This window comes from Lepidochelys kempii, chromosome 3 (assembly GCF_965140285.1).
Source record: "Lepidochelys kempii isolate rLepKem1 chromosome 3, rLepKem1.hap1, whole genome shotgun sequence".
In the NCBI taxonomy this organism is placed as follows: Eukaryota; Metazoa; Chordata; order Testudines; family Cheloniidae; genus Lepidochelys; species Lepidochelys kempii.
The window spans coordinates 105,171,919-105,187,376 of NC_136382.1; the positions used below are offsets into that span (position 1 = coordinate 105,171,919).

Genomic DNA, 15,458 nt, shown 5'->3' on the forward strand with positions numbered 1-15,458 from the left:
CCTTCCTTCTTGAGCAGTCTCACTGCTTTCAATAACACTACTCGAGGGGCATGGTGCTATTCAACATAAGTAAGAGTATCAACATCTGTTCCTAAACCATGAGCCCCAAACAGGTAGTATCAGAGTAAGGATTAGAATTCAGGAGTTTTGGATTTCCTTTCTTATGCTAAGTCCTCAGCTTCTCTCTTATAGGCGTCCCGAACTAACTCTGAATAGGTTTCAGAGGAACAGCCGTGTTAGTCTGTATTCGCAAAAAGAAAAGGAGTACTTGTGGCACCTTAGAGACTAACCAATTTATTTGAGCATGAGCTTTCGTGAGCTACAGCTGTAGCTCACGAAAGCTCATGCTCAAATAAATTGGTTAGTCTCTAAGGTGCCACAAGTACTCCTTTTCTTTTAACTCTGAATAGTAAAGTTACCTTGGCATCTAGCAGGTTAAAACTGTAGGGCTCAAATTCTCCTCTGGTATAACTCCACTGAATTCAAGGGAGTCACATGACTTGAGAATTTGGCCCATAATATCAAGGGGCTAATTGTAAATTAAAAACAAAACAAAAGTCCTACAGAAAAAGATCCACCCGCAGCTAGATTTTTCCTCTGAGAGAAATACATCCCAGCTATTCTGTACCCATCTATGAATGCAAGAGTCAGTGCATAAGTCACTTAAATTTGTAATATACTCTGCACATCCAAAAGGAAATCTAGAGCTGCCCATGAGATTATTAACTCAAATCACCAACACACAGCCTGGTATGAAAACTCCATGGAGAAGCATACTTGTTTCTGAATGCGCTCCAACTCCTCCTTCTCTTTCTGGTCTCTTTCTTCTGCCTGCCGGCGTAGCTCTTCTTCCTTTTCTTGCTCCTGCTCTCTCTCCCTTCGCTTCCTCTCCGCCTCTTGCCTGCGAGCCTCCTCCTCCTCCCGGCGAGCTCTCTCTTCAGCTATCTTCTGCGATAATGCCTCCTTCTTTAGCCTGTGACCACGAAACACAAGGGTAAGAGTGTGGGCGATTCTGGGCTATGGCAACAGCAGCACCGGACAGAAGAACAATGAGATTTCTGACTCAGAGTGACATATAACAGAGGTGAGCTTTAGTGCCCGAAGTGGTGATTCAGTTGGTGAGAGAAGGCAAAAGAGAGTGAGACATGCATCATTTACGTCCAGAACTACTGGAGAGCCTTGGTATTAAATGAGAAAAGGGAAAGGCCTATAAACCACAGTTATTGGAAATCTAAAAACACTCTCCATGAAAACCCACAGCGTCTGACACTTTCATTTGGGGAGGCTTATGTGAGCACTGGAAGCTCCCTAGAACTGCGGGGGGGCCCGCCCCCGCCCCCACCCCCACCCCCAGCTCAGCCTCTTCCTCCTCCCACTGCTCATCCCTTACCATGAAAAGTGATGGGGCCATGGCCATGGGGAGGAGTCGTCCCACAGCTGGACCAGCCAATGAGAGGCTGTGTGTGCTGATGCCAGAGCAACTCAGCTAAGGGGTACCAGAAGAGGGAGGGGCCAGGGCCCATCACTTTTTCCTGCCTTAAGTGGGGGAGGGGGTGAATAGGAGCGAGTGGCGGGCAGGAGGCCTTGGAGGAGGGAGCAGCGAAGTGAGGGCGGGGCCTCGGGGGAAAAAGCAGAGCACGGGCAGGAAGAGGCAGAGCAAGGGCAAGGCCTCAGGGGAAAAGGCTGAGCAGGAGCCTCCCCAAGCCTCTTATATGCACCACCCATGATTATCATAGCCATGAGGATGAAGATAGCCATGAGCAGGATCCTCAGCTGGTGCAAATCATCACAGCTTTACTGATTTCAGTTGGAGATACAGTGATTTGCTCCATCCTTCATTCTCTCTGTTTAAAGCACTAAATGCACATATGAACAGATGGGACACGTGCTAAGAAGTTTTTCAGATTTTTAGTCTCATTATTTTTCAGCTTGTTTGACTTGTGTAAACAAATCCTGACAAGACACAATTATTCCTTCAGTTTGGATTTTCATGCTTCTTTTCCTTAGGGATTGGTTCTGAACCCTCCATATTAAACACTATGGTAGCTACCAAAATGACACAAAGATGCTAAACTGTATCCTCTCCACTGAGCAGATCTGGGTGTCACCTTTCAGTCTCTTCCCTCTCCTTCCTTTCTTGCTCCTCCCGTTCTCGCTGCTCGCGGGCCAGCCGCCTCTTTTCAGTAAGCAGTCTTGTTGCTTCTTCTGGGTCAGTAGTACCTGCCGAAGCCTTGCTAGAAACAGGGGATGGTGAAGTTGCTGGTGGAGTGGGGGGCAAAGCTGGAGCAGTTACTGAAACAGGCAGAAAGGGAAATTCATCCATATAATGTGGTGTCAAAAATAACGACCCTCAACAGTGTGTAATTGAATAAACCTCTCTAGGAGGATGGGAAATACAATTGGAAGTACTGGAGCTTTGATTATAAAATATTTTCAGGCCTATAGGGATACATTAGAAGAAGGGGAAATCATTAGCTCCTGAGGTTCAGATTCCTTCGGAGGGGATTTTGCCCCCGTGCACCCACAGGAGCAGTTGCTTTTCAGGTGGAATTCTGCCAGGGAAGAGAGCAGCTTTCAACTCAGACTGGGGGACAACAGGAGCTCTGATGTTGGAAAAAGCCTAGGAGAGTTGCTGAATCAGCCCATTTCCTAGATGGCCTGACCCTGCTTGGGTTGGTCTCTCCCATTTTTGTACGTGTACTGGCTGCAGTGCAGGGGCTGTGGGCAGTTTGCATTACTGTGTCCTCGCTTCTGGCCAACTGTCTGGCCTCAGGAGCCTGAGCCAGGGTTCTGCTAATGCCATCAGGCCCTTCATTTCTGAAAGTGCCCTCCAATTAAGGAGGTCTTGTGAAAGCCCCCGTTAGCACAGCGATCCGCATTGGTTTGGCAGTTATTCAGCTGTTACCCACATAAAGATTACTTGGGACATGCTTAGCACATTTCACCCTAAAATCTTAAAGAATTTGACAATCAAGTAACTAATCCTCAAAACACTGTATGGCAGATCTTACACACACTTTACAGATGGGTACACCAAGTCTCTTGAGCAAGTTCACACAGTGTGAAAGTGACAGAGCGGGGAGTAGAACCCAGGAGTCTCCCAGTTCCCCATTCTAATTACTCCTTTGCTCATTCCAAAAATGTTGAGTGAGTATCTGCCTTGATGTCAACTGTCCACCTATGGCCAGTTGCATATACAAGCCATTTCCTCCTTCCTCAAAACACAATGTCATGCTTGTTAGGTGCACCCTGCCTCAATCTGAAAGCTGCAATTGAGTCTGATCTTGAATATAGTTTTCACAGGACAATTTGCAGGGGCAACCCTGACACAGCAAGGTCCTATAACATAACCAGTGACAGAGCTGACAGTTCTGGTTTGTTTCATATAACATTTATTACTGGAGTGTACTTTTTCTTAAATAAAATATTAGTTAACATTTCTGTTCGGCTGCCTGGCTTCTGAATACCTGTCATTTCCCCCACAAACAATAGAGAAAATGAATTGAACTTTTTCCTCTAGAGGCCAGGCACACATTATTCAGGGTGCTGCTATCAATATGTTAGCCAAACTGAAGGAAGTGCACCCAGACAAGCAGCAATGCTTCTGGCAGTGCCGGCGACATGTATAGGGAGATAGTTAGACTGACAATGATGTGAAAAACTACAGCCAGCTGTAGGATTTGCGGGGTGATGAATTGTTGCCTGATTCCTCCTAAATGTCACTGATGCATTGTAAATGAAAAAACGAAAGGCTCTGTGATGGGTTGAACTCGGCATTCCCTGCCTGCTGCCAGAGACCCCACTGCCTTGGAGCACCCTGCCCCAGGAAGCTGTCTGTAACAAGAGAAGGGCAGTGAGCCCAGACCTCCACGGGTTGCCTAGAGCAGCCTCTCAGAATCAGCTGCTGGTGGAATTAGTGAGACTTGGCCCTTTAGCAGCTTGAAGGGCCAGGCAGGCAGAGGCCAATCAGTGCCAGCAGACCAGATAAAAAAGGCCAGTTCTGGGGCAGCCAAGGAAGGGTCTTTCCTCAGTCTTAATCCAAGAAGCCAGGCCTGGTCAGAGCCTAATTCTGACTGTAACCTTTGGCTTAAGTCAATCGAAGGCTTTTGTTTACTTTGTGGAGTGTAAGGCCCCTGTGGATCATCCTGAGTGGAACATTAATTTGACCAATGCAGGATTAGGTGAGCTCACTTTGCAAGATGCTCCACTGGCTGAGGTGAGCCCGTGACAGGCTTTCAGATCTCCTGCAACCTCTCTAATCACTTCTTCAGCTTCTCATTAAGAGGATCCTCCTTATGCCCACTCCTGCTTTCAGCTGGGGTTCCACAGAGCTGTCCTTGCTCCCCTTCTCTTCTCCCTCTGCACTTTCCCTCTGGGTAATCTCCTGGGCAAACACAAATTCAGCTACCATTTCTATGCTGACAACTCACAGACCTCTCTCTCCATTCTGGACCCTTCTCCTCCTGTCCAAATTAAATTCTTTACCTGTGTTTCTGGCATCTCCTTGTGGGTGTCCAGCTTAAACTCAACATGGCCAAAACAGCACAGGACAGCTCCTTAAGGGAGTTGGGCATAGCCTCACTTGTGATTAATTCGCTACCTCCCAAGTGATAGCTTTGAGTTCAGGGATCAGGTACTCCTTAGATAAAAGGCCAGCAAGCAGCTCATTCAGAGACAGACAGACAGAGTCTGGACAAGGGCCAGGAAAGGAGCCAGGCAGAAGGACCTGGTCTATCTATCTGTTTGATTTATGTTGTACTGTTTTGGTTCTGAGAACTAAACCCCCCACAAGAGAGGGACCCCTGAAGAGAGTACTTTTGGAAGCTTTGTTTGACGTACTGGCTGGTGAGTGGCCCAGTAGCTTAGAAGAGCTCTTAATCATTCCGCTTAAGCTCTTCTTCCTTCCCTCCTCTACCACTCACCATGGCCACTACCACCACCACTGCACCATCACGCAGGCCCATAACATGAGCATCATGTTATACTTGGCCGTCTCTAATTCCTCACATCCAAGTGTGTCCAAAATCTGGTGATTCTTCCTGCATAATCTCTCTAATATAGGGGCCTTGTTCTCCACCTACATAGCTAAAATCCTTATCCAGGATTTCATCATCTTGCATCTCAATTACTATAGCATCCTCTTCTCTGGCCCTGACAAAGTTAATCTTACCCCACTTACATCCACTGCTACCCTTCTCTTCACTGCTCCCCTTCTCTCCACTGCACCAAACACAAACTATTTGTCTTCACCTTCAAGGTCCTTCATGGTCTATTCCCACCCTACTTATTATCTCAGATGTAATCAAGATATTGAGTCCTGCCTCCACTCTGCGAAGGACATCAGCCTCCATGACCAACTTGTTGAGTTTCCAAACAAGCACCTTCATGCTTTCTCTCATGTGCCCCGTAAATGTCTGCAAAACTCAGTCATGATCCTTCTTCAAATCCTCCTTTGCTATGATGCCTACAAAAAACTTAACACATCAGGAACAGTCTCAGCACATCAGCTGCTAATCATACTGACCAGCATTGTCTCATCGTTCCAACAGTCCATTGTATCCATTTGTTGTCTTTTGTTTTATGCTTAGATCATAGGCTCTGTGGGACAGGGACTGTCTTTCTGTTATGTGTCTGTAGAGTGCCTAGAATAATGGGATCCTAGACAAAACTGGAGCTCTAGGGGCTACCTATTAATTATAGCAACAAAAGATAAGGACCAGCTCCTATCTTAAAGGAATAGTAGACGCCAGCTGCATGTGAAGGGGTCCGTGTAGGGTTGCTAATGTTTAATACATTTTTCAATGGACCTGCCTCCAAATCACCTAGGGATCTGAGTTTTGGCTGCACTTTGATGAAATTGTACCATTCTCTCCCCTCCCATCTTGTCGATTTCTTTGACTATGTTAATGCAGAATCCAGAGTAACAAAGAACAGGAATATCAGTGATCATAACAACCATTCCATCCCTGTTCCTAGAATGGACAAGGATATCAAATATGTATCAGGGGAATCAAAAAATTATTTGTTCCTAAATACAATTTACTATCATAAAAGGGCTGTGTGTATTTTCTTCCTTTGGCCCATTCACCATTTAATTATCATGGATTCACACATTCCATCTCCATATTATTTTTTCTTCTCAATTTTCTCTTTTTTATTCTTTTCACCTCTCCTCTTCTTTGCCTCCCCTTTTCTTTTCTGAAAAGCAGCAGCAACCTCTCATCTCATTCTATCTCTTTCCTCTCTGCCTCACTAATGGTTGTGCAATCCCTTGCTGTATTTACTCCTGGGGGAATTCTGCACCACTGCGCACACACATTATTAATGAGCCATGCATATTTTTAATTTTTTTGCACAGAAAAAAGCTTCTGCTGAAAAGTTGCTGCAGTTCTGCCTTTTGCCCACCAGAGGGCACTATGGCACTAGAACACAGCAGCAGCTCCCAGCCAGCTATAGAAGAGAAAGACCCCGCAGAGCCTTCTTTGCAGCGGACCAGATCAGGAGATGGGGCTATGGGGAGACAGATAGCGTGGGATGATGGGGGCGGGGGGGTCAGACAAGGGCTCATAAGGGCTAGTCGGGGGGGGAACAGACTGGGGCAGGGGCTGAATAGGAGTGGAGGTGCAGGGCCACAATGGGGAGGGAGGTGCAGGGCCACATGGTGATGGGGGAAGGGGTGCAGAGCTACATAGGGACAGAGGATGTCAGAGTGGGGGCACTCAGACACATGGGGACAGGGTGGGGGTGCAGGGCCACATGGGGATGGGGGAATGGGTGTCTGAGTGGGGGTGGAGGGACACGGGCCTGATTGAATGGGAGAGGCTAGGAGTCAGCCAGGGTCTGCATGGGGGAAGCTCCCTAACAGTCCTTCTCCGCCCCCCACAAAAACCTGTTCCATACTTTTCCCACCCATACCAACAACCCTCCAAGTTCACACCCAGGCTCCTTCCCAGCAATTATTTCCCTCTCCCTCAGCTCCTCTGTTACCCCTGACTCCCCCCAGCCTTTGCACTGCTTCTGGGGGGTGCAGGAAATACGGTTCTGTGTTTTAGTTTAAATGAATTATTAGTCAGAGTTCCATATTAATATGCCTAGTAAGGAATCTATTTGTCAAAAACATTTTCTGAATCTTTTTTGTTGTCTATATTGTTAGAGACATACTTGCTGATAGGTATTTTTAAATAAATGATAAAAAATAACTGAAACTGGTGTGATTATATTGTGTTATTTTGACAAATAAAATATGCAGAATTTGAAAATATTGTGCGCAGAATTTTTAATTTTTTGGCGCATAATTCCCCCAGGAGTATGTATTCCATGTTATATTGCTTGTTCCTTCTTGTTCCCCACCTAGGTTTTCCTTTGTATTCCATTACCTCTACTTTATTCTGCTTTTATCTCCCATGGGCATGTCGTACCAGCATGGCTAAATTGGTACAGATCTAGTTTAATTAACACAGTTGGCATCTTTGCTTCTGTTCATTCATCAGCCAGGCCCTATATCATTGAGATATAATGTAGCTTACCCTCTGGTTTTATGCTGGCTTTCTGAGAAAGATTTCAGCATTCAGAACTATGGTCCCTTAAAACAGTAAGCAGAAACAGAACACCAGCTTCTCCCACTGGTCAAAGGAGAAAACATTATTTATCTTGTTTTTCTTATGCATTTGTATCTGTCACTTGAATAGCTACCTACATATTTTTGGTTGTGTCTTGCTGCACCTGGATAGAACTGTATCTGCAGCAGTAAAATACTACAGAGACCAGCAAATTCCTTACCATTAAAAATGAAAGGCTGGGTAACCTTATGATTTCATTTTCCTGCCTTGGGCAATGCATCTTTGCATGACACTGAATTTCCAATAGGGAAATAATAAAAAGCCACTAGCAGACCTGGACATTCCTGTTGCCTGGGTTACTTCAGGAGATGGTTTCATGCGACACTCTCTCTAACATTAATGGCACGCAACACTTGTTCCATTGTCACAGAGCTTGGAAAAGCCGTTGCATGAGGATGTGAGAGTCAACCATGAATCACATGTTTGAGGTGTAAGTTGTGCTAAGCCATGTAAAGAATCAACCCAATAATGTATCACGGGTTCTAAGAAATTTTTGAAGGACTGTTCAGACCAGTTATTGAAGGAGAAGTACCGTTGACTGATAAAGATGCAATAAACTGGGTGGGAAGGGAAGAGGAAAAGAGAAGGACTCAAAAACATCCCTGAGCCTTACCTTGAGCCGGTTCTAGTTTGACAGGGAGACCTTCCCCGATTGCGGATTCTCCAGCACCTGCTGAAATTGCTTTACCCTCTTCTGTATGTTCCTCAGCTGCCTTCTCAGGCTCCTTTTCTGGTCCTTTTCTCAGACTATCTGGTTTCAGCTCTTTTTTGATTGGGCGGATATTGCCAGGGGAGGGAGGGCGCGTCTGAGTGGAGGTCACTTTGGAAGAGCTAGGTGAGGAAGTTCTCTCTTTGGGGGTGCCAGGCAAAAAAGGCAAGGACTTGGATGCATGCCTGTTCAACCACAAAGAAAACAGAATGATGGCAATACGTTGGGCACCTTTCTATTCCCTCGATAGATAAAAGCTGTAATAGCTCAAAAACAAACAATCACTACTTCGAGATCTCCCTCCCAACCAACAGGAAATCTGAAACGTGTTGAGACAGAATAATAATATTTAGCTGTTATACAGAACTTAATCTTCAAAACTCTTTATAAACATTAACTAATTAATCCTCAATACACACCTGTGAGAAGGGCACTGACGGGATATAATCTTCCTTTCTCCCCATCCCTGACCACTGGACGCTTTCCTTTTTAAAGATTTGTTCATTGTCTGGCTATACCAGAACTAGAATAGGAGACACTGGATATGGTTTAACCAGGGTGCAATTTTATTATTAGATGTCTAGGAGTTCCTGGCAGATAAAAGTGTACAGTGCAGGTAACTCCATGATCATTTCAATATCTGCCTGGGGAGCTTCCTTTAGTACCCCCACTCCCTCTTTCCATCCTGGTCCCCAATCACTTACCATTCCCCTCCTTAAATGAGGGTTAAAGTGGACTATAAAGGATGGGGAGGATTAGCTCCTGGCTGTGCCAGTCATAGGCGTCTCGAACGCCCCCTGTTCTGTTCCTTTAACAAACACCTCCTTTAAATCTTTTACTAAGCCATTTATCTGGTCACTGTCTCCCTTCCCTATGGAGTATCTGCAGTGGTCATCCACCCCACACTTACATAATGAGTTGCAGCATCATGGCCTAACTCCCTTCCCTACTCACCATAACAAAGCCCTCCCTGAAACTGCTGTAGGGAAGGCAAACCGCCCCACCTTGGCCAATCTGATGGTGAGGGAAAGATTCCTTCCCAGCCCCACCAAAAAGGAGCGACTAGTGCGATTGCCCTCCACGGATCCTGACCAAACCTGGTATTTTGCCACTTCCAAGCGTAGGAGGGTGGGCGCTGCTCCGCCTGGTCTTGGGGAAAGGGTGTTTCTCCCACCAGGCTTGCCCTTTATCAACTCCCCAGCCCTTCCAGTTCCTGGGGGAGGAGTCAGCATCGCCACATTGTCCTGCTCTACTTCTGAAACAGTGTCCATGCCACACTACCTCCTGCCCCATTACAGCAGTATACCCCTTTCCCCAGCAAGCCAGACAATGCCCCCCCTCCCCCAACATAGGGTGCGATGCGGTCATTGCTGATTATAGCTTCTTTTAATTGCCATTTTAATAGGTGTTTTCTGTTGCTGAGTCACTTAATGAGCATAACATGTAAAGCTTAATATAGCTGAAACCCAGCGTCTGTACTTCACTTACCAAACTGGGGAGAGAGCTAGTGATCTAGTTTTGGGATTGGAAGGAGAGTGAAGTCTCTTTACGCTGAAGGAGGGGTCCTTTTCTTTTTTGTCAGTCTGAGGATCAACAAATAAACAGAATATCATATTGCATGAGTAATTCACATGGGCAAAGGACTACACATTCAGCATAGGAAAATGAGAAATCAGTGCTGTCTCAGCACATTTTGCAGCCTGGTTGGTAAGTGCACTAACAGGGACTCCTGTAACAAATGTAATGATGTTCTGTGCCAGGAAATGAGCATTTAACAGTATGCATGCATATTAGTCACTCTGTGCTATCCTAAGATGCTTCGGGAGACTTTTCAAAGTCTTAAGTTCACACAGGCAGATAATTATCCTTTTTTAAAGTCCTTCTCTCCACTGTTTGCAATACCTGTGGAGATTCTTGAAATTAACACTTCATTCACCACAAATGTTATATTTCTTCAGCTGGCAAACAGCAAGTTCCCATCCCCCTTTCCTGACAAGCTGTTTATGGAGCTCAAGTGTACATGGCTCTATTTATTTTGTTTCCTTGTTTATCTGCCAGCACCACAGCTGCCATCACAGGCCTGAAATATGGTTCTTCTCCTTCTCTTCTCTGCTGGCTGGCTTGGCAGCCAAAAAGCACACACTGCTCAATCTTATCCAGAATAGTTATTTTCTTTCTTCTTTTTAATTTCTTATCTCACAATAGCAATTTTTAAAATATCTCTATCAGAGCTCAGAACATATTTCCTATTAGATTATAACAGTTTTAAAGTAGATCAAAATTTGGGGCCATATGTACTTGTCAGAGCACCTTTAAATATAAGAAACCCTCAGCTTTCAGGGATATTGAATTCAAACTATAGCTGGCAATTTGTAGAGGAAACAAGATTGGTGCATGGATGTCTATCAAATGTTTTTCTCAGATAGCATCCTGTCATTCATGGAGCAGCATAATCTATCAAGCACAGCACTGGCAGAGGGGAAGGCACTACATATTGCTGATCTGGAATTTGATTAGTTAAAAGCTGTCTATAGTGTTTATCTCAGCCATTAGCTTAAACTGATTTTATAAAATATGGGAAAAGAAAGTTGAAGAAACAGGAATCTCTTGTGCAATCCCTTTATTTTTTTCCTATTGACCTCCATAAATCCTGAAATTCTTTGGGCAGTTAAGCTTAGCGTTAACAAGGTTTTAGTGGAAAGGTAATTTTTTAAAAATGTTAGCAAGTGATGGACCCAGGTGAAAATACTTTGCCCAGTGACAACTTGCCTTAAAAAAAAAATCAATGGATAGATGTTCAGGTGGTGTAAATCGGCATACCTCCCTTGACTGCCATGGAGTTATGGTGATTTACAACTTTTGAGCACCTAGCCCATTAATTGTTGGGTGCACAAAAAATGCAGGATTTGGATCATTAGTGAAATGTCTAACTATGTATGTCAGAGCGACACCAGCAGTATTGAAGATGGAAAGAGACTCAGTAGATCTGTTATTCTCAGTCAATTAAAAAAACCCCACATGTTCTTTCTAAACATATTTAAAAATAAATCTGACCACAGCTATCAGCTTCTCCATTACATAGACAGCATAGTGGGAATGCATCCACTGAATGCATCCGATGAAGTGAGCTGTAGCTCACGAAAGCTTATGCTCAAATAAATTGGTTAGTCTCTAAGGTGCCACAAGTACTCCTTTTCTTTTTGTGAATACAGACTAACACGGCTGCTACTCTGAAACCTGTCATAGTAGGAATAACTGCTCAGTAGGCTACTTTTGCGAATAATAAATGGCCTTCTTCACCAAACAACTATGTCAACCTTTCTTTTTTAATTAAAATTGTAATGAAAAACCCAACAAAAAGTGCCAGACTGATAACTTTGGAGACTGAAATACTCTATTCACATGACAAATTTAGCACAGAGCAGCAGCAATGAAAGCTTCACAGTCCTGGTAATGTGCCATAACCATGATCTAAAGGGACCATCTCGAAGGCGAAGAGAGTAGTTCACAGTCTCTCTGTCTTGCATTACTCTTAGCTAAGACTACCCTCAAGAATAATTAGAGAGAAAAAGATGGGTGAGGTAATATCTTTTATGGGACCAACCTCTGTTAGTGAGAGCTCTGTGTAGCTTGAAAGCTTGTCTCTCTCATCACCAGAAGTTGGTCCAGTAACAGATACTACCTCACCTACCTTGTATCTCTAATATCTTGGGACCAACATGGCTACAACAACACTGCATACCACACAAGAAGAATGTCAGTAGCAATGGTGCTGATTGGGAGTTTGATGTTTGCCCTTTAGGAAACTGAACTGCAAACAACTGAATTCACAAAAGCCACAAAGCTACAGTTAAATAATTGTTACCAACTAGCATGATGTTAACTGGTGACCCAGAAGTGAAAGACTCCATTACCATTCTCCTAAACCATCCAAGTCTCTTTTTCTTATGTTCTAATGTGTATTCATGTCACATAGTTCTGCTACAGCTGCTAGACTACATACAATTAGCATGCTTACCCCTGCTGACTGTGTGGTCCTCCTACGTCCAGTTGTTGTGACAAAGAATTTTGTTTGGTCTGCTGGATTTCTACAGTTCATGGCCTTGTAGGACAGAGGGCTGATGGGGCTGCAAGACGCTGAACGAGGACAAATGGGGATAACTATGTGTGGGTTGTTTTCATTTATTTTTTTAAAATAGAACAGCATTGGAGGAGTGACAAAGGAAAGCCAACAGCAGGAAACAGGAACAAGAGAGAATGAGACAGAGAGAGAAAAGGAAGAAGGTATTAATACATAAACAACACTTTTAGAAGTTAAACCAGAAGCATCACTTGATACTCATTCCAGTTAGCCCCAAATAGCTACTGGTACATTTCTAATTGTAATTCATATACCTTTTAAATTGAAAGTTAAAAATTATCCCAGATTTTATCAATTTTCTTATTTATCAAAGATGAGAAAGTGTCCAAAACCAAATGGACATCAGACAGTGATATTGCCTTTTATTTTTAAAGTGATGGTTTTGGTAAAGCAACAAACACAAAATTACTGATCTGAAATTGATTAGCTTAGTACATTCATTGACATGCATTTTAATCTGAAAAAAAAACCTAGGCAAAAATCTGACTAAAATTAGGTTTTCAGGAACTAGTTGGGGCAGGAAGGGGAAGTTGAAAGAGAGAGATACATACAAAGACCAAAACACCTCATCATCTACAGAGAGAATATAATTCAACAGTCTAGCAAAATAATTACATTCCTTCACATCAAATTGACAAAGTCACATCATATGTTAAGGATAACTTGTGAGCTTGTGATCCGTTGGTGAAACTTACAAGATTTCAGAAATAAACAGACACCGAATAAATGCATGCTTCTTCTACCCTACCCAGAATACATTGTTTTGCTGTACCATTCAATCAGAACAGATTTGTAATATAAAAATATACATGCATTTTATGCTATCATTCAAATGGATATGCCATAGTACAGGGGTGGCCTAACCTACTGGCCCTCCGAGCCGCATATGACAATCTTCAGAAGTTCAAGAGCTGGGTGGGCCTGCCAGGGCTCAGGGCTTCAGCCCTGCTCCTGCTGAAACCAGGAGCCCTGGCAGGTGTGCCCCGGAGGGCTGATGTCTCGAGACACCCCCCGTCCCTGCTGGGCAGAAGCCAGAAGCAATGTATGGGGGGGGCACATGGGGTCACATCCCCCCTCAATTTTTGCCAGTGTTTGCCAGCCCTGCTCGGTCACATAGTGCAGCCGGGCCCCCTCCCTGCATGGCAGCTGTTGGAACCAGCAAGTTGGGAGCTGTGGCCAGCTGTGGGGAAAGGCAGCGGTAAACAGCTGGGAGCTGTAGGGAGAGCCATTGCTTTTGCTGCTGCGGCCCCTCCCTGCAGCTCCCAGCTATTTGCCATGACCTCTCCAAGTGGTGTTAAGACCTGGGAGCTGCAGGGAGGGGCTGCTGAGGGTAAGCGGGGGGCAGGACTCAAGCTTTTGGAGGGGACAAACCTTTAAACTGTGTGTCTCCCCACCCCCCATCAGCAGGCACCAGTCATCTCTGGCAGAATCCCCGAGTCCCACCACCCCGCTCTAGGGCAGAAGTCCCGAACTCCTCCCCCCAACCCCCAATCTGGTAGGTGGAGCTCCGCGAGCCTCAGTTTAACTGTAAAAAAGTCGTATACGGCTTGTGAGCCACTGTTTGGCCACCCCTGCCATAGTACATAAAAATATCAACACTGCAAAACATTTACAAATAGCATAAAACATACATGTTTGCAATTTGTAGTAGCCACTGCACTTTAAAGAGTTCCTTCTGTAAGAAATATGTGTCTGTACTCCTCATTCAAAAACTGCTATCATCATCAATACACTTTAAGATAAACAGCCAGTCTAAAGACATTTTTAATAATCCACAACCCCTAAATTTTCCCCATTATAATAATAAGCACATTATAACCATCATAATCAACTTGGCAGAAACTAGTGAAGTCAGTGTCTGGGACGGCAACTCTCCTTAGCTGTTTGTAGAGGACAAAGACTATTATATGGGCATGGTAGATTATTAGATTTGTGATATTTAGGGTACACATGCAAAGAGAATTTTAGTGGTACAAAGTGAATCAAAAAAGTACTTCTTGTAGCAATCAGAAATGCTGGTCAGAGAGTATTCTCAGACTTCGTTCTGTTCTTATTCTCTTGGCAGTGTGGTTTAGTTCACAGTGAAAACAGGGTCAAACTGTGTAATTATTTAGGTGCCTTTCCTGTTTCTCCTCTCATGGTCATTTACAATATAGTGAGAATACTTGTTAGTCAGCATGTTACTCAATAGAAGAGACAGAATGTACAGGTTCTGCACAGTACCTTTTCCTTTACATTATTTATATAAAAACCAGTAGCCTCATTTTCCCTAGGAAAAATTTCTCTACCAGGTTCTCTCTCTCTCTCTCTCTGAGAGAGAGAGAGAGAGAGAGAAAGAGTATTTCCATGTACATTATATTTCCACAAAAATGCACACTGCTGTTCTAATAAAGGTCCATTGATGTAGCAGAGCTAGTTATACACCTTTTTCTGGAATGAAGACTAAATTAACTTCATTAATAAAGAAATTAACCTCACTTCAAAGCTATGGCAAGGGCACGTGTTTGCTTTATCACTTAAGATGAGCATGTTTCATGAAATATTAAAAGGAGATCATCACCAGAAAGTGAAGAGCAAGCATGAAATGGAGTTTTTCACAAATTTCTTTGCTGAATATCCCCTCATGAGGTACAGGGGGCATCAGCACAGAAATAAGTTTTAACTAACTTTTAAAAATATATATATATTTCCCTCTCTTTGAATCAATCCTCTTGGAACTTCCTGATTCTCTGAAGCTATCCTAGACAGTGACATCATAAATATTAGAAGTCGAGCACGTCATTTTATTTGTGATGGAACTGAATGATGCTTTATGGGGTATCTTCAGTGAATCAAGATGTACTAAGATTACTTGATAGAATTTTTTTTTAGAGGATTAGTTAAAACTTACTTCTGTGCTCAGTGTTCTCAATAGCTTACTTAGTAAGAGAAATTCATATTTAACTTGGTTTTAATGTTTGCTCTGAAGTTCATCTTTAAGTAATAATGA

General features: G+C 43.8%; 1 protein-coding gene across 8 annotated transcripts in view; it reads right to left on the reverse strand.

The window, feature by feature from the left end:
• The window catches only part of MAP7 (microtubule associated protein 7), a 201,140-nt gene that overhangs the window by 13,668 nt on the left and 172,014 nt on the right, over nucleotides 1–15,458 (reverse strand). For 6 of the 8 annotated variants that reach the window (XM_073337419.2, XM_073337415.2, XM_073337417.2 and 3 more), the window contains 5 exons: nucleotides 12,347–12,489; nucleotides 9,817–9,911; nucleotides 8,233–8,513; nucleotides 2,109–2,292; nucleotides 778–973 (listed from right to left, as the gene is read on the reverse strand). In XM_073337419.2, the coding sequence (XP_073193520.1) occupies nucleotides 778–973; nucleotides 2,109–2,292; nucleotides 8,233–8,513; nucleotides 9,817–9,911; nucleotides 12,347–12,489 (899 nt within the window). The remainder of the gene's footprint in view (nucleotides 1–777; nucleotides 974–2,108; nucleotides 2,293–8,232; nucleotides 8,514–9,816; nucleotides 9,912–12,346; nucleotides 12,490–15,458) is intronic. The other 2 variants (XM_073337420.2, XM_073337416.2) reach the window with 1 other exon arrangement.